The sequence below is a fragment of the Neovison vison genome, chromosome 3, assembly GCF_020171115.1.
Source record: "Neovison vison isolate M4711 chromosome 3, ASM_NN_V1, whole genome shotgun sequence".
Taxonomy (NCBI): domain Eukaryota; kingdom Metazoa; phylum Chordata; class Mammalia; order Carnivora; family Mustelidae; genus Neogale; species Neogale vison.
The window spans coordinates 172,749,735-172,773,877 of NC_058093.1; the positions used below are offsets into that span (position 1 = coordinate 172,749,735).

General features: G+C 39.1%; 1 protein-coding gene across 1 annotated transcript in view; it reads right to left on the reverse strand.

Moving 5' to 3' along the window:
- Positions 1-24,143, reverse strand: part of GREB1L (GREB1 like retinoic acid receptor coactivator) — a 272,594-nt gene that overhangs the window by 47,716 nt on the left and 200,735 nt on the right. Inside the window, exons 15-20 of the mRNA XM_044243306.1 lie at positions 23,715-24,041; positions 22,551-22,679; positions 21,861-21,995; positions 18,615-18,812; positions 4,725-4,905; positions 2,184-2,376 (exon numbers count right to left, since the gene is read on the reverse strand). Coding sequence (XP_044099241.1) covers positions 2,184-2,376; positions 4,725-4,905; positions 18,615-18,812; positions 21,861-21,995; positions 22,551-22,679; positions 23,715-24,041 — 1,163 coding nt within the window. The remainder of the gene's footprint in view (positions 1-2,183; positions 2,377-4,724; positions 4,906-18,614; positions 18,813-21,860; positions 21,996-22,550; positions 22,680-23,714; positions 24,042-24,143) is intronic.

A 24,143-nucleotide genomic window follows, 5' to 3' on the forward strand; every position in this document is an offset into this window, starting at 1 on the left:
CAAATAAGAACCCCTTAAAAAATATACCCATAGTACCATTATTGTGCCTTAAAAAGCAACCATAATCATAGCAATGACTTCTTTTTAAAATTATTTATTTATTTATTTTAGAAAAGAGAGATGGAGACAGAGTGAGCAGGAGTGGGGGGAGGGGCAGAGGGAGAAGGAAGGATAATCTCAAGCAGACTCCATGCTGAGTGTGGAGACTGATATGGGGCTCCCTCTCACGACCCTGATATCATGACCTGAGAATCAAGAGTTGGATGCTCCACTGACTGAACCATCCAGGCACAGAGGAATGACTCTTAAGAAAAGTTATTTTTAGCCTATTTCCCTATTATTTTATTTCAGGAGAAGGGAAAGCGCCAAAGCTATGAGTTTTTCCTATCACTGGTGTGATCCCTTCTGGAAAAGATGACACCAACAAGGTTAATTAGGATAGTTCTCTTCTCCCCTCCCCAACAATATATTAAAACTTAACATTTAATGGGAAAACTGTTGGCTTAAAAAACAATTTTTCCCTTCAAAAGTTTTATTGGCAATCCCATTCCATGTCAGGGTAATCTACAGGTGTACCCGACACTTGAGAGGCAAAAGAACTGAACTAGTCTCTTACTCTCACCTGTAACTTGACATCCAATTGATGAAGGTGGCATAGAGAAGATACTAACAAATTGAGAGCTCAAAGCAATTTCTATGTGATAGTGAACACACCATGATTCAGTCACCTGAGCTTGCTTGACTACAAAGGACAAACCAATACTCAAAAATAAGAGCTACAAGTCAGGGAAAACTTACCTACTTCATAATATAATGAAATGAGTTGATAAATGAGTAAGTGTTATTATTTTTTTAAAAGATTTTATTTATTTATTTGTGTGTGAGAGAGAGCAGGGGGAGCAGCAGGCAGAGGGAGAGGGAGAAGCAGGCTCCCCACTGGGCAGGGATTCCCCATGTGGAGTTCCATCCCAGGGCCCTGAGAACATGATGCTGAACCAACTGAGCCACCCAGGTGCCCCTAAATGTTATTCTCGCATCTGGCATCTTTTACTTAAACATGTTTATTTAAAAATACCCATAATGTTCAATATTTTAAAACAAAGAATCCATTGCTTAATGGCTAATTTTCATCATTTTTTATGAAACACTTATTTCTTTTCTTTGATAGTATATTTATCATGCACTATATAGGTCACAGAAAATATCTTCCATGTGTTAGGGATTGGAGCCAAAAAAACATAGAGTCTTGAATATGTACAACTTTGAGATGGCTTCTCTAAAAACATTAAGTGTGACTACTGAGTAATTTAAAATAACAGTATCATAATCCTGTTTCAACCATAAGACTAAGAACTGATTATAAGAAAAAAATCCAGGGGCACCTGAATAGCTCCAATGGGTTCAGCCTCTGCCTTTGGCCCAGGTCATGATCCCAGGGTCCTGGGATCGGGCTCTCTGCTCAGCGGGGAGCCTGCTTCCCATCCCCTCTCTGCCTGCTGCTCTGCCTACTTGTGATCTCTCTCTTTCTGTCAAATAAATAAAGTCTTTTTTAAAAATCCAGTTGCTGGGGAACATAAGCGTAATTTACAGTTACAGATCAGTAAGACTGAAACATGACAGAAGAGCTATCCAAAAGGACAACAAAATTTCTAAATTTCAGACTGAAATTCATCATTTATTTTATTTTTTTACGGATTTTATTTATTTATTTGAGAGAGAGAGAGACAGAGAAACAGAAGTAGAGAGAGAGAGAGAGAGAAAGAGAGATAGAGCGAGCATGAACAGGGAGGGAGCTTGATCCCAGGACCCTGGGATCACAACCTGAGCCAAAGGCAGATGCTCAACTGACTGAGCCACCAAGGTGCCACTGAAATTATTGGTGACTATATAAAACAGTATCACATTTTGGGGGTGGAACTATATAGGATGGATAATTCTGTATCTGCATGATAACCTAAAAAAAGAACATAATCAGATTGATATAGGACACTAATCACTTTAGACTTATAATAATTATAATTATACGGAACTTTTAGGAGATAAATGTTAGATTTTTGAAGTCTCGTGTTATTTTACAGAACCATGACAATATTTTATTACAAGATTCTGCTCCCTGGGGAACTGAGGCTCAGTTCCCTAGGGAGAACTGGGGCTGTGCCTCAGAGAGCAGAACAGAGACTCACCATGCTGTCCAGCTGTATCCAGTGAACTTCATTGCTGGAGCTGATTCGAGACTGTTGGGTCTGTAGTGTGTATGGGAAGGAGCTAACCTGGAGCACCAGCAGATTGAAAGCTTCCAGGACTTCTCTGCAGTTAATGACTCTATCAGCCAATCCATGACTGGGTTCGCCATGTGACAAAGAACCCGAAATGACACTGGAGAAATATTGAAAGTCATGTTAATACCTCCTAACTGAAGGGACTAGATACAGAAGCAGACATCAAAGTGGAGCTAATGTTTTCATTTTTGTTTTTCTAGTTCTTTTTAATTGGGAGCAGGAGTAGAGGCAACCAACGCTTAATTTGAAAGAGCAATAATTACACTCCTTTTTACCACTTTCAGACAGATCTGATATTTTTTTCCTGTTTCAGTCTGCCTCTGTTATACCTCAAAGTGTAACTCAGTTCTACAGGTCAAGGATACATAAATCTATAGCTAAGATGTATCACTTTGGTCTGAAAGCTCATCTGAACGAGGCTTCTCCATCAAATCAGGATGCTCATATGGAAATGACTGGTATCCCAGAGAAGCCCCCAACTGCGAGGGATCCCCTCTGTGCTAACGTCACTTTCTTTCCTTCCTTGAGCATGTTAGACTATGGGGAGGCTACAGAGGGGCCACTTAACCCCTTCCTCCCTATGACCAAAATTTTTATATCTGAATCATTTTCAGTTCTGTTCAGTTTGGATGTACTAGGTTGCTATGCAGCCTCAAAACCACATTTTTTTTTTTTTGTCAAAGAAATAATCTCAGTGCTCTGGGGAATTAAATATAGAGTGATCCAATATACATCCTCAGAGGTATTACCCCAAACTTTCAAAGATGAGGTACATCAGGTGACTGAGCTATTTTTTCTCAGAGAAGACTAGGAGAAACTGAACATCATCTGGCAACCTTCCTCCCTCCCTCCCTCCCTCCCTTCCTTCCTTTTTCTTTTACTTTTCTTACTTTCTTCCTATTTCTCACTCCTTCCCTTCCTCCCTCTCCCCCTCCCTCCCTTCCTCTCTTTTTTCTTTCTTTTTCCTCCTTCCTTCTTCTTTCTTTCCTTTTTTCTTCCCTTCCTTTCTTCCTTCCCTCCCTCCCTTTCAAACTCCTTTTTTTCTTCTTCTTGACTTCCTTCCTTCCTCCATCCCTCCCTCACTTACTTTCTTTCTTTCCTTCTTTCTTTCTAACATGCTATACAAGATCTTATTTATGCCTGCATATGGCTTTAGAGTTCAGATTGTAGAATTCCAAACACATTCTGGCTTCTGAACAAGTGCTTTGCAATTCTGATATTTCTACAATAGACCCCAAATCTTTCATATGCTTAACCTCAGTGTGTCCAAAGGAAGGAAAACCTACGAACACTCGATGATGCCCGAACTTGCCTTTTTAATCCATAAGATGAAAGATACACCCTAACAGATAATTACGGTAATTTGGTCTGGAAGCTAAACTGGCTCCAGCATGCCACATTTACTATTCTTTCACTGTAAACCCACCTGAGGAATAGGATATTCTCTTGTTTAAACTGGTAAATTGGGGAAAGTTTCAGATTTGCTCTAACATTTTTTTTTTAATTTTTAGAGTTTATTTATTTATTTATTTATTTAAAGTAATCTCTATACTCAACATGGGGCTCAAACTCATAAAGTCAAGATCAAGAATCATACGCTTTTCTGACAGCAGGCACCCCGGCTCTCAGATCTTTAAGTGGTATCTTTACTACTGTTCAAGGTATCCAGGTAGAGAGAAAGGCAAGGAAGAGGAGCAACAGGAGAAGAGGAGATAAGAGAAGAGGAAGGCGGGGAAAGGGGAAAAGGACTGGGAAGGAAGAAGAGTGGAGAAAGGAAAGCACATGACCCTTCTGGGAGCTCATGAACATCAACCCTCCTGCTGTTGCCCTTTCTCTGAGACAGCTGAGTTCTACAATACCCTGAAGACAACATTTTAATGGGTTGGTATCTTTCTTTCTTTCTCTCTCTCTCTCTCTCTCCCTTCCTTTCTTCCTCCCTCCCTCCCTCTCTACCTCCTTCCCTCCTTTCTTCTTTCCTTTTTTTCTTAAAAGATACATTTTTTTTTTAAATTTGAGAGAGAGAGAGGGATCCCATGAGGAGGGGGAGGGTCAGAGATAGAGGGAGAGATAGAAACTTAAGCAGACTCTCCCCTGAGCAGCAAGTAGCTCAAGGCCAAGACCAGGCTCAGCCTCAGGATCGTAAGTTCATGACCCTGAAATCATGGCCCTGAGATCACGATCTGAGCTGAAACCATGAGCTGGCCATTTGACTGACTGCGCCACCCAAGTCCCCTTTAACAGGGATTTCTAAATTCACTCACAATATAGTTAAAATGAAATCAACACTAAATTGGTTGGGAAAGTTGAGAGCACAGGGAAGGAATAGGAATAAGTTACCAGTAAGAAGATGTCAAGTGTTAGGGTCTCTGGGATTTTTGGGAATTTATGAAAAAACCATTGCTGTGCTAGAAGAAAAGCTATATTTGCTCACTCTGAAGCAATCACCTCGTTAGTTCCACATGGGAGTTGTCATGAACCAGCACAAACAGTGTGTACGGGTTCTGTTTTACCCTTCTCATAAAAACTTCAAACTTGGTTTGAATCTCATTGTCTAGACGAACAACATATTTCTCTGCTCTCTGATAAGCCGTCCCATTTTCCTCCAGACCCAAGTCTACAAGGACACCTGCCAAGAAGAAAAAAGGTGTTTATCTTTTCACACATACATATATATACATGAAATAAACTGAAGTTCAATGTCAACTGATATACCAGGTAGTAGACGTATGTATCGGTTTTTACAGAGCAGATACTTCTCTTGTATATCCCCCACCAGAAAGTTGATGAGGAAATATCAGATTTCTTTTTCCTTAGGCCCCCCTCCCCACCCCACCTCCTACACCTCACACAAAGTGCAACAGGGAATGAACAACTTCATACACTAAGTAGAAGCGGTCAAATGTATGAAGGCTATGACTAATTAAATTCTATTTGTATTGAAATGTTACTACTGACAGTTCCCATAGGCAACTCAGAGCTATAGCTCTTGACCAGATTAATATAATCACATAAGCCTTCTTTACCCCCAAATTTAGCAACAAAACATATAAAAGAGAAAGGAAAATAACATGAGATGTCCAAATATACCATAAGTAGACTGGGAGTTTTTTTAGGTAATATTTTACTCATTTTATATAGTGAGAGTTTTGCATAATATCTAGAGTATGGGCAGTCCTCAATGAATGTTGGAGTTTGTCCCAAATTAATAAAATGAACAGAATTACCCAAGATTACTATATTCTCAAAATATTAGAAATGGAAACTTCTGTACTATATCATTATCTCTGTCTAGAATATAATTACTTCTATACTCAAACATCTAAAAATTTTGAGGCACAGGAAGGCGTTGTTGGGATAATCAGTTAAAACACAAAATCCCCCTTCCAAATGAAGAGACAAAATGATAAATATGTGAGGTGAAGGATGTGTCAACTAACCGTATTGTATAAACATTTTACAATATAAAGAAGCACATCCTCAAGGTGTACACTGTACACCTTAAACTTACACAATGTTATATGGCAATTATATCTCAATGAAGCTAGAGGAAAAAACCCCCAACCAAGGGCAACCTCCTCTTCTAGACCTTTAGCTGCATGGGGGGAAGGACTATCCACCCGCCCTCTTGAAATGAGAGCCTTGTGACTCAAGCCCACAGCTCTTCAAGAAGGAGAAGGAACCAGAAGGCTAATTTGGGGGTTAGATGTGTTATGGAGGCCTTGAGAATCAGCCTGGGCTCCCAAAGCTAGAGGGTATCTATTCAGCATCCAATATCTGCAAAATCCCCACCAGCCACAACTATGTGGAAAAAAAATTAAAAAGAAACAAGTTAATTTAAGAGACTTTTATAGAGTTATGTTGACTTAGTTTTATCTAGCTTTTCTTTTCAGATAAAATCAGCTCAATAAAAACTATATGCAATTAACATCTAGACACTGTAATAGTAATCGTTCTAAGTGGTATAAAAGAAAACAGCAAGAATGTTTTACTATACGGAAAATTCATTATATAAGAAAAAGTGAACAGAAAGATCATTTTGCTTTCAAACATTTTTCATGAGAAGATTTTACCCAGACATTGTTTTCAATTTCCACCCAAATGTAGCAAATGTTACTGTGACTATACCTGAAGCCAGTCACACATGTAATGTGGCAGGTATCCTGATTTTTTTGAAAGTGGATTGCCTGTAAAATTCATTCAACATTCCATAGTGGTTTACTGATCATATCAGGCACCATGTGAGGTATTGTGCTAGTCATCGAGATGCACAGGAAAGCAGGACAGAGGTCTTAACCTCATGGAGCTTATGAAGGAGAAGACGGATAATTTTGACAAGTGTCACAATGAAAGACAAGGACATACTATGGGAGAAGGTGATAGAGGAAGTAAGCAGAGAAATAGAGAACCGACTTAATCTCTGCGTGTTTCTGTTTCCTTAATCTGTATAATAGGGAGAAGAGTGCCAGTTGAAAATAAGTCTATGTTTCCTAAGTTTATCCCTAGGAAATAAGCAGTGCAAGTTAACGGTAACTTACTAGAAAAGACCATAAGTAATTCATAAAGAATAAAAATATTTCCTATGGATGATTAAGAGTTGACTACATTTCAGAACAATTGCATAAAGACCTTTGACAGGTCAATTTCACACATGCCCTAATGGAAAGACAAAGTTCCATGACTCTAAGAGGTTGTTCTCTTAGATATGACATGTGACTGTGTGGCCATCTGGCCCTGCAGGGGTGAATTTGGGTGGGGAGCAGGCATATCATAGATACTTGACATTTTAATTTCTAACTGGGCATTTTTAGTAGGTAATCCTTACCTTTAAAGTTTGTTTTAGACTTGCTTTTATTTTTAAGTATTGTTTCTTTCCTGGTTATAAAAGTGAAAGATACTCATCTTGGAAAAACTGGAAAGTATAGAGATATATTAAAAAGAAAAATTTATCCATAATTTTTTAACTCAAAATAAGCTACCGTGAACATTTCTGTGCATTCCTTCGTGTGTCTTTTCCTATGCATATTGTGCTACCTAACATGTATTTCCTACCTAATTGTATTTCCTGATATTTTTCACTTGTAACTATAAAATAAGAAACAAATGATCATTGTTTATTAATATTATGTCTGTGTAGAAAATGCAAAACAATCCACAGATAAATAAAACATAAGAATTTGGTTAAGTTGGGGCGCCTGGGTGGCTCAGTGGGTTAAGCCTCTGCCCCTGCTCCAGTCATAATCTCAGGGTCCTGGGATTGAGCCCGAGCCCCGCATCAGGCTCTCTACTCAGCAGGGAGCCTGCTCCCCCCCACCTCTGCCTGCCTCTCTGCCTACTTGTGATCTCTGTCAAATAAATGAATAAAATCTTTAAAAAAAAAAGAATTTGGTTAAGTTAATAGAGTCAATATCAATTTATAAAAATCAACTACATTTCTATACACTAGCTATAAGCAATTAAGAAGTATACATGTTTTTAAAAAACATTTGCAATAACATAAAAATATTAAGTATCTAGGAATAAAGGTGTATAAGATCTCTATAAAGAAAATGATGAAACTATTAAGGACATTAAAGAAGACCTAAACAGAACTATATCATAGAACCAAACAAACGTCTATCAGTAGTAAACTGATTGTTTAAAAATGTGTAATATATTCTTGTAATAGAATATTAAAAAGCAATAAAATGAATGAATTACAGTTACACATAACAACAGGATCAATCTCGGGGATGTAATGTTGAGTGTAGAAAGTAAATTATGGACATATGCATAGATTTCATTTACAAAAGTTCTAAAGGTTGTGAAATTTAGCAATGTATTGTTTAGGAGTTATTGTGTTTATATATTAATATAGTTATTATAATATAAATTAATATATAATGTTTAGGAGTTAGCAAAACTATAAATAAAACAAGGGAATAATAAACAGAAAATCCAGAATAATGGTTACCTTTGAAAGAAGAAAAACATTGACATCAGATAGGAAAACAAGACTCCAGTATTCCTTATTTTAATGGGTATGTAAATGTTCACTATATTGTGATTTATAATATCTTTTATAAATTTTATAAATTTGATTTATTCACTATTTAAAATTTCTTAAAAGAATGCAAATATCCATCCATGTTTTAGAAACTACTTGAAAACATTAATAACTATATTGAATTCTATTTGATGACATATCATCAATGAAAAGTGACTATTTCCCTGTCATTTTCTATTTTGAATATTATAGAAAAGACCAGGGTAATGCCCTTCAATTAGATTTATCAGTTGTTAATATTTTGTTGCATTTGCTTTTTCTCTTTATTACTTTTTATTTATTATCATTATTGCTGGATAATTTGGTAGTAACAATCACAATATTCACCTCTAAATACTGTAATATGTATTTAATAAATGCAAAGGCAGTTTCCTATATAATAACTTCATTATCTCCTAGGAATTAAACAAACACTGATATAATATTCTCTAATACCAACCCCCATTTGAGTTTTACCAATTCTAATGTCCCAAGGCTGTGTCTTTTCTTTTTCTTTTTAGATCTAGGATCTAATCAAGAATTAAGCATTGCACTTGGTTGCCATGTTTCTTTATTCATAATTAAAAGATCTCCCCTGCTTTTTTTTTCTTTTTGGTCTTTTCACTGTTTTTTTTTTAATGCAAGTTAATTGTTTTGTAAAATGCCATATAATCTGAATTTGTTTGGGAGCATCCTTGTGATCAGACTCAGATTAAATATTTTTGGCAAGGACACCTCATAGGTGACATTGTATACTTCTCTTTGCTCATAATGTCAATTTGTCTTATAACTGGAAAGGGCAGTTTGATTACTTGGTTATGGTATTGCCTGCTGCCAAATCTCTCCTTTGTAAAGATACATTTCCCCTGGTGTAATTTTTAATATGTGGGATGACATGTTGGGGGAGGGGCAGAGGGAGAGAGAGATAATCCTCAAACAGAGTCCCCATTGAGTCTTGGAGTCCCAGGTGTGGCTTGATCCCAAGACACTGAGATCATGACCTGAGCCCAAATCAAGAGTCAGCTGCTCTTGATTTTGGTTGGTCGAAGTCACCTGAGTACCTCTATGTAATGTTTTAGTATCTCTTGATACTTGTCATAATCAGTAATACATTGGTAATGCAAAATAAAGATTTTCTAAATCCTATATATTTTCCTACATTTATTAGCTGGTACTCTTGTAAAGAAGGATTTGCTCCCAACACCTCACATCTCCTATCCTTTTGATTTTTTTTTTAAGTATTACCTATGGACTTACGGATTTAAAAAAGATTTCAATAGGTTACAACCCGTTAGGATCACTCATTTTGATACTCAGAATTACCAAATTTGGCTCATAAAAATCCCTTTAAGCAGGCTGTTATGTCCTTTTGAAATGCCTGCATCGATCTTGGAGTACCTTCTCACTTTCTGATACAAGATTCCAGACTGTTCCCACCTCAGAGCTGAAACAGTGGAGATTGGTATTTATAAGGCAAGATCTATCTAGATACTAAGTGTACATACTGATACTGAGATGTCACTATTTTTTTTTAAAGATTGTATTTATTTATTTGTCAGAGAGAAAGCACAAGCAGGGATAGCAATAGGCAGAGGGAGAAGTGGGCTCTCCACTGAGCAAGGAGCCTGGTGTAGGACTCAATCCCAGGACCCTGGGGTCATGAACTGAGCCAAAGGCAGAGGCTTAACCAACGAACCATCCAGGTGTCCCTGAAATGTTACTATTTTTAAGATATTTTAGTGCACAGACTTAGGAAACATTTTTAATTTTTTTCAAATTATGAGTTCATACTTACATCCAATTTAAATCTAAAAAGAGTATTTCTTTTCCCCATTCCACATTTAAGGCTCCCTTCTTTCATGTGAGAACCCTGGTGTTTGGCAACATTAAAATATTTACTCATTTGCTCTACCCTGTGATATACAAGAAATAGTTTTAAAATTATCAATACCACTCTCAGCAATATACAGACGAAAATTTTAAATTCATTTTCAAGTTTTTTGTGTTCTTAGGATAGATCACATTGAGAGTTTACAATAAGAAAACTGTGTTAAAAATACTTGAATTAATTCTTCTTGGTGTACGGCTATATTATTAATTTGATATGCAGTAAAGTTCATTTATTTTTGTTTGCTTTCCATATTAATTTTTCCCACTTTAATTTTTAATTCATAATTCATTTATAAGGATTGGAAGTTAAAACTCTATAAAAAGTTATACTCATCTCATCCCCCATATCTCTTCTACCTAATATAGATAAATATTTCACTAGCTTGTGGTTTAGCCTTCATGTTTTGTTTTGTTTTTTCAAAAACATGCACAGTGGCATGGGAATCTAAAAACGGTCAGAAGCTCTAAGAAAAAGGTGGTCTGAGAAAGGTCTCTTCCTGTTTCCTTGATAATTTCTTTATCACAGTTATACAGGGTTATACAGGGTTAAATATATTCTAATAAATCATAAACAAATCCATCACATTTTTTCAACTTCACAATAAAAGATGGACATCAGCAGGGCCCACCTGGAGTACTAACAGTTGCTCTGACAGATTCATGTCTGCTTAAATAATAAAGCTGACTCTTAATGTGAACAAGAAGTTAGAAGGCATCAGTAACTCTTCTTATTTTTTAACACACTGAGTTCTAGAATACAGCCAGTGGTGGTTGGGAATCCCTGTGTTCCCTAAAGATGACTGACCTGAAGTTTGGGAGCACCAGAGGCTGTGCCTCAGTTGTGAACAACTTCCATGGAAATAACTAAGTTGAAACATCCCTGGAGAGGAAACTTCTTGGATGGCCAAGGACTTCAAGCAGCCTGATTGTTGCCATTTGTGCCCCGTTCTTTTTATTGAAGGCTATAGGAGCCAGATGGGCTTAAGGGAAACGGAGCACTAGCCTCTGTTCCCCTCCTTGGGATTAAAGAGAAACATCATGTCTTCTGAGGCCATTACTCTAAAACCTTTAAAGGGGAAGCAGCATTTTTTCTTCCACCCAAGGGTCTTGAAGGGGAATAAAACCAAGAACATACACACCAAGTCCATAATACCTTATGAGCACCAGTGCCAAAGGCCTTTCGGCAAAGATGGGAAGTGGCCACCATCTTTCACTCCAAGCAGCAGCTAATCAGCCTGAATATCACATCAAACTGATAATGATCAGGGAAATCTGAAATGACCAGGTATAGTAAAGATAACCTAGTACGCAAACCAATGCCCAATTTACACTGCCTGTTTGTTTGGAGAGAACAATTCATCTGGCTTGTACTTTTTTTTTTTTTAAGACTTTATTTATTTGAGAGAGAGAACACCCGAGAAGTGGGAAGGGGCAGAGGGAAACAGAGAAGCAGGCTTCCAGACATGGGGCGCCATCCCAGGACCCCAGGATCATAAACTGAGCTGAAGGTAGATGCCTAACTGACTGAGCCATCCAGGCACCCCCCGCTTGTATGTTCTTATCCTTTGATGTTTTTTTAACATAGAATTTTATTTCTAAATGTTTTATTTCTTATTTTTATTTCTTGCTCTTCTCATCAAGAAGATATGCCAAAGAAAAAGGCGACTACTCTCAGTTTTAGTTGTTCATCTTGTCTTTGGATGGAATTAATTTCTCCAAAGTTCTGGTATGCAAAAATAATTCTACTGCTTAAAAGAACATGAAAATTAAGAAAATATTAAATCATTAGAGCACGCTGAAATTTTACGTACTAAGATAACAATGGGCATTCCCTGATCCTGGCCATCTCAGCTGGTTAAAATCCCCACTGACTATTTTCAACACTCACTGCACTCACTGCACTGGGATCCTTTGTCTCTTGGTGGCCCCAGCTGGTTCCCTTCTGTGTTCCTACCAGAGGGGATTCTTTAATCTGGGTTTGCTGTGGACTTGTCTCTGTGAGTCTATACTACTGTGCAGTTTATTTGGGTGGAGGAAGAAAGCAGCACTCGACCTGCATAAGAACAATGTTCTGAACACACAGATACAACTTCAGAGCCCTGTGTGACTGACAGACACACCTAAATACATACACATCCAAGGCCTTTACTTGTAGCCAAAGTAGACTTCCAAAATATGGGGTTTTTTTCCCATTTTTCATTTAAATTGAATTAGCCAACATATAGTAGTACATCATTAGTTTCAATGTAATTAGTAATGTTCAATAATTTATCATTATATGAAATACGGTTTTAATGACCAAATTTGGTTTTGCCAGAGGATGATTAAATCTCAAATATTGCTTCTATGGCTTCCTTATAAAATAGATTTTAACTTAAAATTCAATTCAACAAAATGCTACAAAAATTCAGTTCAACAAATATTAAGTGTCTGGTGTACCATCCATAGTCAGAGATGTTCCATGAATATTTTCCTTTCTAGTTGTGGGGAAAGAGCCCTAACAAACACACAGCCCAGGGCTGAAGCCCTACAGGTGGTGCTGGGTGCATGATGGTGTGGAAGAAAAGCTGGGTAAGAATGTGTCTTGAGGGGCACCTGGGTGGCTCAGTGGGTTAAGCCGCTGCCTTCGGCTCAGGTCATGATCTCGGGGTCCTGGGATCGAGTCCCGCATCGGGCTTTCTGCTCAGCAGGGAGCCTGCTTCCTCCTCTCTCTGCCTGCCTCTCTTCCTACTTGTGATCTCTCTCTGTCAAATGAATAAATTAAATCTTTAAAAAAAAAAAAAAGAATGTGTCTTGAAAGCCACAGGAACTGCAGTGTTTAAAGGAAGAAATGGAGGTCACCTGTGCTATCAAGAGTTCAGATAAGGCTTGAAAAGGTCACTGGTAACATTGTTAAGAGTCCTAAAAGGGTGGGGGTGGGAAGTGGAGGCTAGTTTGCAGGGTGTTGAGGAGCCAGTGAAAGATGAGGAAACAAGGTAACAATAGACAACTCTCTCGATAAATTGGGCAGTTAACCAGAGGAGGGTGAGCTGGCGGGTTAGGCAGGATTAACAGAGGCTTGTTTCCTCTTTGAGAGAATGGGGGCAAGTTTAAGTGGATGAAATGAGCCCCAGGAAAGAAGTTCAGATAATCCATAGCGTGAGGTCCACGAGAATGAGAAGGTGGGAGAGTCAGGCTTACATAGAGCTCTTCCGCTGATCAGGAGAAAAGGGGAAAAGGTAAGTGTGTAGGCAGTTATGTTCCTAGATATGAAAGTAGGAAGTTTTTATCTGAAGCTTTTTTCTTTTTGGGGTGGGGAAGGGGAGAAGTCCATGGCACAGTCGTTTGCTAAGAGAGAATGATGAAGACGTAAGTTTTGATGAAACAGAATCTGGAGAAGCCAGCCACCACGGGGAATGGGAGAGATCCAACTAGAGAGCCAAAAAAGAATTTATGACGGTATCAGCTGGAAGGGTTGACTTTCTTTCCCCTATAGTGTCCAACACTATGAGTATGTAGGAAGAAATTCTGTGGTCTGGCACTGGGAATATTGGAATGGGTATTGGGATCCAGCAGGGTCTGGGATATGACAAAGGAGCAGGGGATTCCAGGGGAGTGTGGGTGAGGAGTTTAAGGTACAGAGAAGCAGGTTATTGGATGGGTAGGGAGCATCTCCAGATGATGTCTGGTTGGGAGGCAGAGGCCTAGAGTCAAATACCAACAGCTACAAACCAGGGTTGGGCACTGGGCAGCTAACTACGTGGTTGGAGATTGATTTTAAGAATGTTAACTTTAGGTACTTGCTTTTGTACACATGAATCTCTAGTGTTTCCCTGTTCCACCTAGTACTTTCTTCTTTGGGATCCTATTCCCTGCTCCCTATCACTGCCCAGGAAACAATTTTTTCTATTAAAATTTTAGGTGACTGACAAGGTGGTATGAGGTTAATGAGAACAAGAAAATCCATTTTAGAAAGTGAAAATGCCTTCCACTATCTCTTCACTTCCCCTCCTAATCTCTTCTGCTTCCTTCAAACCTCTTTATTTCTGTATGGATAGAAGAAGCTACCCATATATCAGGAGACAGAAATATTTCTCTGTTTCTTATATAACCAGGCATGTGCTGAGGCATCAAATTTGTGTCAGGTCCCTGAGCATGATAAAACCAGGAAGACCAGAAACTGCCAGATATGCTCCCATTCACTGGGGACCCCGCCAGACACCATTTTAAAAGATGGAAAATAGGGACAGTCACTAATACTTCCTGTTGTCACCCCAACAACCTTGAATTGAAAGTGGCTTGCATTTTGATCACCCCGGTAGCCTAGTGTTCCAATTTATAAAATTTGGGGTCTCCTTAAAATTAAGAGAATTATGCTACCACATCGAAGTTTTTAAAAATGACATTAAGACAGAAGTATTTTCCGTAGTCTAAAAATTCCTTATGCTGCTTCTCCATTGATCATTCCAACAGTTACAAATCCACTTTGGGAAAACTTAAAAATGTTTAATCCCTTTCATTTCTTTTTGTAACCTTCAAATTCTTTCCATAATGTTTTCTTTTTCTTTCTTTTTTTCCTCTCTGCCTCCCTTCCTTAATTAGAAGTGAGCTGAGGTATCACATGTTTTGCCTTAGAGCTGAGTCTGCACAACGTGATGGTTTCTGTTTTCACCTTTTCTTTCAGCTACACAAGGGCTGCCAAGGATGTGGCCTTTCTTCATGCCTTGGCTGCTTCTCCCTGCCAGGTGCTTTTCCTGGCCAACTAGCTGCTGAAATGCTTCCTTTGGAGAAAGGCAAATAGAATCAGAAAGCAGGGCACTTGGACACTGTTTTCCCCTAACACTCCTTTTCCTCCCTCCAGCCCTTCATTCAAACATTAGTTGAGTGCCTCCTTGCACCTGGCTGGAGAGAGGCACAAATGGGGCACAAGGCATGCACAAATGAAAAAGCAGTTCTTGTCCCCAAGGCACTGCTGCCCTCTGTGACCTTACGCAAATGAAGCTCTCCTATAGAGTCCCATGGTGAAATAGAAGGAAATGGAACCGATGATTTCTTAAGAGTCCTTTCTGCTTTCCCAACTCTGATGTTGAGTAGCGTTAGTGGACTGTCTCCTGCTTACTACTGTGCTGTGGACAATTCCTCTTTATACCTTAAATGTACTTGCTCTTCTATCAAGTGTTATCATATCAATCAGTATCATTGATCAATCAATATCATATCAATATGAAGGTGTTTAAATATTAAAGCCAAAATATTTTGGTGCCATTATAATATGGAATACTGCATATTTATTAAGAATGATGTTTACAAAAACTTTTAAGGATATAGAAAAATGTGCAAACTATGTCAGGTGAAAAAACAGACACAGGCAGGGAAGGAAGGCTTAAACACTAGGAATTAAGTAATTTGTTAACACCTAGATTTTAAAAGTGGTTATCTTTGAATAGTGAGATTATAAATGTTTAAATTTTCCTACTTTGATTTTTCTATTTTTTTAAAATGAAGACTGAAACTATTTTTTTAAATAATAAAATGAACAAAGTTACTTTTAAATAGTGAAGTGATAGCTTTTGCAGCATAAAATTCAGTAGATATGCTAAAGCCAGATGTGAATAATTTTTAAGATATGCTTTGCCTTGAATTTTCCAAATCTGTCCTTAACATTGACTTTTTCTGGATTCCAAGCTTATGTCATTGGTCAAATTCTGGTACCGAGGAATTATAATTGTCCAGTTCTCACTTTAGAAAAAAGGGCAGTGAGAAGGAAGGAAGGATCTGTACAATTTCTTCACCTGTCAAAAATGCAGGGTTTTATTTAGGGTCTCGGATTTATTAAGGAAGGTGAAAGTAGGTCACCAAGAGGTTATTTCAGGAAAAGGCTCTGCAGAGAGCGTAACTGCTGACCATGGATGATTTCACCACTTGAAACAGGTGCTAGGCTATGTTTGCTCAAGCATGATTTCAGATATCAGATCACAAACTCAGGATGGTCACAAAGGCCAATTGGTAGAAATAAAACACCCATAAGAGAAGGCACTCCTCCATGGTAAGGAAGTGAAAATCCTAAAAAAAATAAATAAATAAATAAAAAAGTCTGGTGAGTGCTTGGTACGAGTATAGCCTAACCATTTTCCACAATAGGAGCAGAGAAAAATGCAGAAATGGCCAGTAGCTAAGAAAGCCTAGAACTCACTCTGGTGAGCTCTAAGAGAAGGCATCTGACCTTCTAAGCTAGTCACTTATAAGTCAATAAATTTACAATAGGTCATTTCATATTACAATAGGTCATACAACTTGTCATTCAGAATTTTAGAGGCTACAAAAAAACATTGCACTGTTTCCCAGGCTCTTGGGCCTCTAGAAGGTATGGAAAGACTTTACATGTGTCAGTCACATGGAAAGAGGGAAAAAATCTATTGTCTCTCAGCTCATTTGGCTCATGGAACTAACATGACGTTTTCTTAAAGAGTATGCTACTCAAAGTGTGGTCCTCCCACCAACAGCACTGGCATTCCCTGGGAGGTTGTTAGAAATATAGAATCTGAAATAAGTCAGACAGAGAAAGACAAATACCATATGAACTCACTTATATGTGGTATCTAAAAAACAAAACAAACAAAAATAAATAAAAACTCTGAAAAACAGTCTGAGGGGTTTGAAGTGGCAGGGGGGTGGGAGGTTGGGGTACCAGGTGGTGGGTATTATAGAGGGCACGGCTTGCATGGAGCACTGGGTGTGGTGAAAAAATAATGAATACTGTTTTTCTGAAAATAAATAAATTGGGAAAAAAAGTATATGATAAAAACTATGCTTTAGAAATAAAAAAAATAAAAATAAATAAATAAAAACAAAAAAAACAAAAAACGACGATGAAAAAGAAGCTCACAGATACAGAGAGGAGATTGATGGTTGCTGCACGGGGTAGTGGGGAATGGGCCAAGGTGTTCAAAAGGTACAAACTTCTAGCTGTAAAATACATAAGCCTTGGGGATGTAAGGTACAGCATGGTGACTACAGCTAACAATACTGCATTGCATATTTGAAAGTTGCTAAGAGAGTAAATCTTAGAAATCCTCATCACAAGAAAAAAAGAAAAGAAAAAATGTCTGCAACTTGTATGGTAACAAATGTTAACTAGACTTATTGTGGTGATCATTTCACAAATACAATTATCAAATTGTATTCATTATCAAAAATCAGGTGTATTATGTTATACACCTGAAACCAATACAAAGTTATATGTCGATTATACCTCTGTTTAAAAAAAGAGAGAGAAAAATGAGCTCACCCAGGTCCACCAAGAGGAAACTGCATTTTAGCAAGATCTCCATGTGATTTATATGTGTACTAAAGTTTAAAGAGCACTGTATTATAGGTATGAAACATATAAACTACATTTTTTACATGTAAACTACATTTTAAGCTCTTTTGGATTTTTCTTCCTCTTACTTGTTTTCAAATGTATTGAAAATAAAATTTTTTACTGTGGCAAAAAGATTCATCCTCCTGCTAAAATCTGTGTGTGTGTGTGTATGTGTGTGTGTTTCTCTCAGCTAAGGTACTCAGAAGCAACTTGACATTTGTAATTTCCTTTTCAAACGTAGCTTACAAAGACAAACATTTTCAGCTGTCCCAGTTTTCTGAATTAATTATTTATTGCATCTTCTAATTCTAGGCAAATTTTATGTTTGAAAAGATATTATTTACCGCAGACTGCTAAAATCTTTTGCTCCCTAACTTTTCCACTTGCCGGGAAAATTACTTTTTCTTCCATACTCATTCTTTGAAAGTCATCAGGAGAAATTCTAATTTTGTATTTTTTTTTTCAACTAGGCTCCAAGCCCAGCATGGAGCCCAAAGCAGGGTTTGAACTCACAACCCTGAGATCAAGACCTGAGCTAAAAATCAAAAGTTGGATGCTCAGTCAACTGACACACCCAGGTGCCCCTAACTTTGTATTTTTCTAAGGAATAGTAAAAATACTATTCCCCCTTCACATGGGGGATAGTGATCTGCCTTCTAGTTTCAAAATGTGCTGGTAGTGGGTAAATATCTGAGAAGCCACCTATGAGAATGTGACCTATCCAGCAGGAGCTCAGGGAGCACAGACCCCATCACCCTATGCAGGGCTATCCCCGACTTGAGAAAGTTTCTCTTCATAAATGAATGAACAGTTTCTAGTCCACCAATTACATCATAGACTTAACAGTACCAGGCAAACGTGCACATTGATTTACCCTTGGCCTAGGAGAGAAGAGGTCAGAGAACTTTGAGGGAAAACTTACGGATAAATTTGAAATAATGTTTAAAGTGCCCTTCCAATCTGCATTACTGTAAAAAAAAGATGGAATTTTCCTATAAACATTTGGATTAAGCAAAAGCAAGAGGCAGAGGGAATCTAAGGTAGGATCACTGAGGGGTCTTCTTTGGAAGTTTAGTCTCACCTGATTGTCGAATCCGTTGAAGAGTTTGCTGGACCAGAACCTCCGATCTTGGGACAATGATGATAAAGTCCACTTTGCTGAAATGGCCCAGGTCCAGGCTCTGGCTGCCGCTGTCTGCGATAGCACACACCTGGGATAAGAGTTTTCTGGCAACCGTTAGCTGTGGTTGGTAAATTTGGAAGGTCTCATTATCTAAATCTAAAATAAAAAAGTCATAAGAACAAGATTAATTCACTTCTGTTGACGGCCACTGTGAACCTATGCGGGGGACACACAACACACATACACAGTAAAGCTCTATACTGAGCATTCTAGTCACACTCTCTATTGAGTTTTAATAGATTTGCTTATTTTCTCTGAAAACTTGACTGAAAGGATGTGTTCAAGAGTGGATGTGGTAATTTTATAAAATCGTGTTCTTTTAAAATCGACCGATCCTCTCACAGATCACTCTTCAGCACCCGTCCCCCACCCAGAAATGTCAGGACAGACTACACTCTCAGGTTGGGAGTGGGGACTCATCTCTGGAAAGGGGAAGCAAGAGTTTCCAGTTTTCTTTAGGACTATCAGCCCAGGTCAGGTGCTCAAGCCCAGACCGACCGAATTCAGGGAAGGAGGTGATGCTGTAACCGCACTAATGCTGAATTCCTTTGAACTTTTTCTGGACAGCACCACAGTAAACATTTCCTCTCCAGCAAGGCAGTTGCAACATGATTTGAAATTCTTCTCCCAGGGACTGTATAGCACAGGTCACAGAGACACCCCTCACCTTCCTTCCCACTTGACTTGCCAGTGCTTATGACCTGTCAGTGGTAGGTCGTTGTGGCCAGCTCCAACGCTGACTCCTATACTATCTGAAGTGACCTGACTCGTGACAGGGCCAGCTGGCACTCAAGAGGTGATGCATTACAAGAACATTGCCCAGACACTCTAAACATGCCAGTGGCTTTTTATTATAACTTACAACCAAGCAATCAATCTCATACGTGCACACACACACACACACACACACACACACAATTAACTAGGCAGGATTAGAGGAATCCTTGAGCAGGCAACATTTCATAATTTTTGTGAGGCTGCTTTTTATCAAGAACACAGGTGAAAGTTTGACTGGAATGCACAAGGCCATGATTAACTTGCATTAATTAATGTTTTCAAAAATCAAATTGCATGGGGTGCCTGGGTGGCTCAGTCAGTGAAGCATCTGCCTTTGGCTCAGGTCATGATCCCAGGGTCCTGGGATCGAGTCCCAAGCCCCACATTGGGCTCCTTCTTTGGTGGAAGCCTGCCTCTCTCTCTCTCTCTCCCTCTGCCTGCCACTCTGCCTGCCTGCACTCTCTTTCTCCCTCCCTCTCTCTTTGTCAAATAAATAAATAAAAATCTTTAAAAATCAAATCAAATCAAATTGCAATGTGGCCAAGGTAAAGACAGTGGTCAGAGTACCCTAGCCACTGGGAACCCTGACAGTTAGTGGAGATTTATACAGGTGGCTATGAGAACCCACTAGAAAAGACCAAAACTACAAGTTTTAATAGCAGAATAGTTTTTGACCCACAAAGATTACCAATGAAAATAAATCTGTCTTTTAATAGGCTCTTATTTCTTCCATGTCATAGGTTAGATAGGTGGGGACTAACCAAGATGATAGCGTACCTTTGGAGAATTTAATGTAGCAAATTTTGAACTTCAAGGAACCATTAACATATCTTTAAGCATTGCTTCTTAAACAGGGAATCAAGGATATGAATGTGGACATCTGTAAGTACTCTGAGAATTTAAAATTCTAACTTTGTCAATAATTCAGACATAATATGAACATATTTTAGATTATCCAGGTGACTGCTTTATCATCAAATAAAGTGGAAGTAAACAAATTTTATTGTGGGGGCGCCTGGGTGGCTTAGTTGGTTAAATGTGTGACTCTTGATCTCAGCCCAGGTCTTGAACTCAGGGTGGTGAGTTCTAGCCCAGTGCTGAGCGCCACACTGGGTATTGAGCCTACTTAAAAAAAGAAATACTGCATGCATTTGAATTTGTTTTTATGACTGATACTGAGCTAATGCCAAGCCATGCTACTTCTATTGCTGAGGCAATCCTAATGTATAAATGACACATTCCTATTAAGGGAAGGCCAGAAGGCTGTCAGCAGCAGCTTTATGGATCTGTTTCATGTCTACCCTTTGTCCCATTCTTTTTTCCTTTCTTTTTTTTTTTTTTTTTTTTTTTTGGTCTTCTCCTATGTTGTCCTTATCATGTGGGGGGGTTGGGAGGAAGTCTGAAAATAAAGGAATCCAATCTAATGATGAAACTCCTCAGTCCTGCTCCTACCATCCCCCCCTTTTATTTTTATTTATTTATTTTAGAGAGAGTGAGAGAGAGGCAGAGGGAGAAGAAGAAGCAGGCTGCCTGTTGAGTGGGGAGCCTGACAAGGGGCTTGATCCCAGGACCCTGGGATCATGACCTGAATGAGATGAAGGTAGAAACTTAAATGACTGAGCCTCCCAGGTGCCCCCATCCTCTCCCTTTAAAAAATATTTATTTATTTTAGTGAGAGTGTACAGGGGGAGGGGGTGTGCAGGGAGGGGCAGAAGTAGAGGGAGAGAGAGAAAATCTCAAGCAGACTCCCTTCTGATCAGAGCCTGATGAAGGGTACGAGCTCAGGACGCTGAGATCACGACCTGAACTGAAATCAAGATTTGGATGCTTAACTGACTGAGGTGCACATCCCACTACCCCTTTTTGTACCCTGGAAGCTTGTCGGGGAGAGGCTGTGTTGGTAGTGCTGTGCTATCTGCCAGGGATGCCTTGCTATCCCTGAGATGATGTGTGTTTTACATGTCAGAGAGTCAATGAAGGGTGTGCCAAGCCAGGGATGCACGGACTGCATTCTACATTCTTTCAAGCAGTTCCTTGTAGCCCTCGAGAGCACCAACAGCTCTTCTGGGCGTAGCTGGAGGAGCTAAGGAAAGCACACCAAGGACGACAGAAATTTCGAGGGAAAAACAAAAGAGAGAGAGGGAATCTGCTTATAATAAATTTAGTCTTTAACTTTGATTTTAATTCTAGGAGACATCTACTAAGAACAAGGTGTTGGATCCAGGCCCTATCATACGGCATTTTTACCATATTTACCATGTGGATAATGGGAAAAACCTGTCACACTCTGTGACTCTAACACAAGACCTCAAAACCCTCAGCATGACTTAGTTTCTATTTCCTCCTTTTGGTCTGAGGTGACGTTACCCAGGTTTTGCGTGGGTATCATAGCGGCAGCCTCCTGAGCTGACACACACTCGTTAAGATCTCCATTGAAAGGGGTCACCACACTCTCTCCTCTTCTCTGTTGCATTTTGTCTAGCAGCTTGTCCAGGTCCTCGCCTATTGCGTAATAAAGCAGAGATAAGAAGATTGCAAGGAAAGATACATTTGTATCAGTCTCCAAACTGGGCGCTTCAGCTGGGTTCTCATCAACCTTTGTCAGTCAGACTGCTTTTCCTGGCTGACAGTGCACTTAGTCAAGTCTGCCACAGTATCTAAAGCCAGAGGGACCCTCACTTGTATTGTGCTTGCGATATACACACTTTCACATGGTGTCTCTCTCTTGACCTCCATTGTACTCAAAGCAGGCAGGACGGGATCGTTCTATCTCCCTTGGACACATTAGAAAGCTGAGATCCGAGGAGGCAGAATCTCTCCCCAGGTCACGCCACTAAGGCTAAGCTGAGGACCCCCCCCATACTAGTGCCCATGTGCCTTCCTCTGGATCCCTTGCTGGGTCAGTAACAAAATACTGAGGACAAACCTTTCCAAATGAGGGAAGGTCAGCAGGCAAGTTTAAGCTCCACACTCATCTCCTTGACGGGCTAAGATTTAAATTCAGAAAATCACACAGCTAGAGGCTGGCAGTGTTGCAGAATCCTACAAACCACTCACCTAATGATGTGGTTTTGAAATGTGATGCCAGGAAACTGACCTTTCCTGTGATGAGCTCGTAACTAATTTCTTTCAAAAACTCACTTGTGGTGAGCATGCTCTCTGCCAGAGCTCTGGACTGATGCTGACCTGCAGGAGAGAGGGAGAGGAGGTGACACCCCAGTGAATAAATATTCCCCGCAATATGATTTGTAACAGCAAAAATGGAAAACAATTAACGTATGTAACATAGGGACTTGGTTAAGGAAATTATGGCACATCAAAAGACTGACAGCATAAAAGAAGTTATTTATAATAAAATATTAGATGATTAAGGGAAAAATGATAAACCTTACGTTTGTAACTGTGAAGACATACTATACATGTGTTTAAAGACTAGGGAGGAATGTAAAAGACCTTTAAAATTGTGTTTGCGTGGTTATTATGAATATGTCTTAAAATTATAAACTTGTGGTGTTTAGTTGTTTTTATAAATGAAAATTTAAAAAATTAATGTATTATACTTTCTGATGAAGATTTCTGAAAAAGACTTATGTCATAGAGAGTTGGGCAGTCATGTTTTGCCCAAGTGAGGGGGTTTCTTCGGTAGGAACAGGTGAGAACCAGCACTAGAGAGGGAAAAAGTGAATTTAGTCCAGATGGCTGGCTACTCATCATGGTACCTCATAGAAAATCAGCACAAGAAACAAAAACACATTTTGTAATGCTCCAACTTTCTGAAGCTTTTCTTTATAGACTCAGTGTTACAACATTAAGTAGGCTCTTCAGTTGAGGAGGTGAATACGTGAGCTAAATTTCTTGGCAAACTTGATTCACTGGCTTAGGCCACCTGTGGCAATGGCTTTATCACATGCTAGAGTGGTAACAGTTCCAGAACCTTTTAAGGACAGAAGTTACATGAGACCAGGGTATCTGTTACTAGGACATGCTTTGAAGTGATGCTCCCACAACCAGCTGACAAGGACACCAGCCAAACTAAGGGCCACAAAAATCTGACATGAGGAGAAAAACATAAGTTAAAATTAGGAGGAAGAACTCAAATGGGAGCAATTAACTAGAGATTAATTACACGGATGCTTGAAACACCCAATAAATAGTTTTCAAATGGAGAGATAATTGAATGAATGGATTAAAAAAAAAAACAACACCCCAAACATTACTCACCTAACACTACCACACAAAATTCGTTTCCTCTGATTTTTGAAGCACAAATCGCCACCACATAATCTGGTAGTCTTTGATAGTGTCTCATTTCACTGAGAGTCCTCAGTGTCTCTGAAATGCCCTCGGCCAAAGAGTTTTGGGTCACGATCACATGAACCAAGTCTTGAGATACGCTGGCGATTAGTCTCGCAAGCCAGGGGAGTTGTCCTGGAGACACAGGGGTACACTGAGCACCCAGCTGCAGGGCTCTCTCTCTCAGAGTAAATTCCTGCATAGCCTTCAGCATGATTTGCTCAAATTCTTCCCTGAGAGGTATCTGATCAGGACCTAAATTGAAGAGAATTACAGCTAGAATTTAAAACACATCACAGCCAGAAAAGAGAGAAAAACACACGTACATTAGTGTGTAGTCCTTTTAAGTCCACTGTA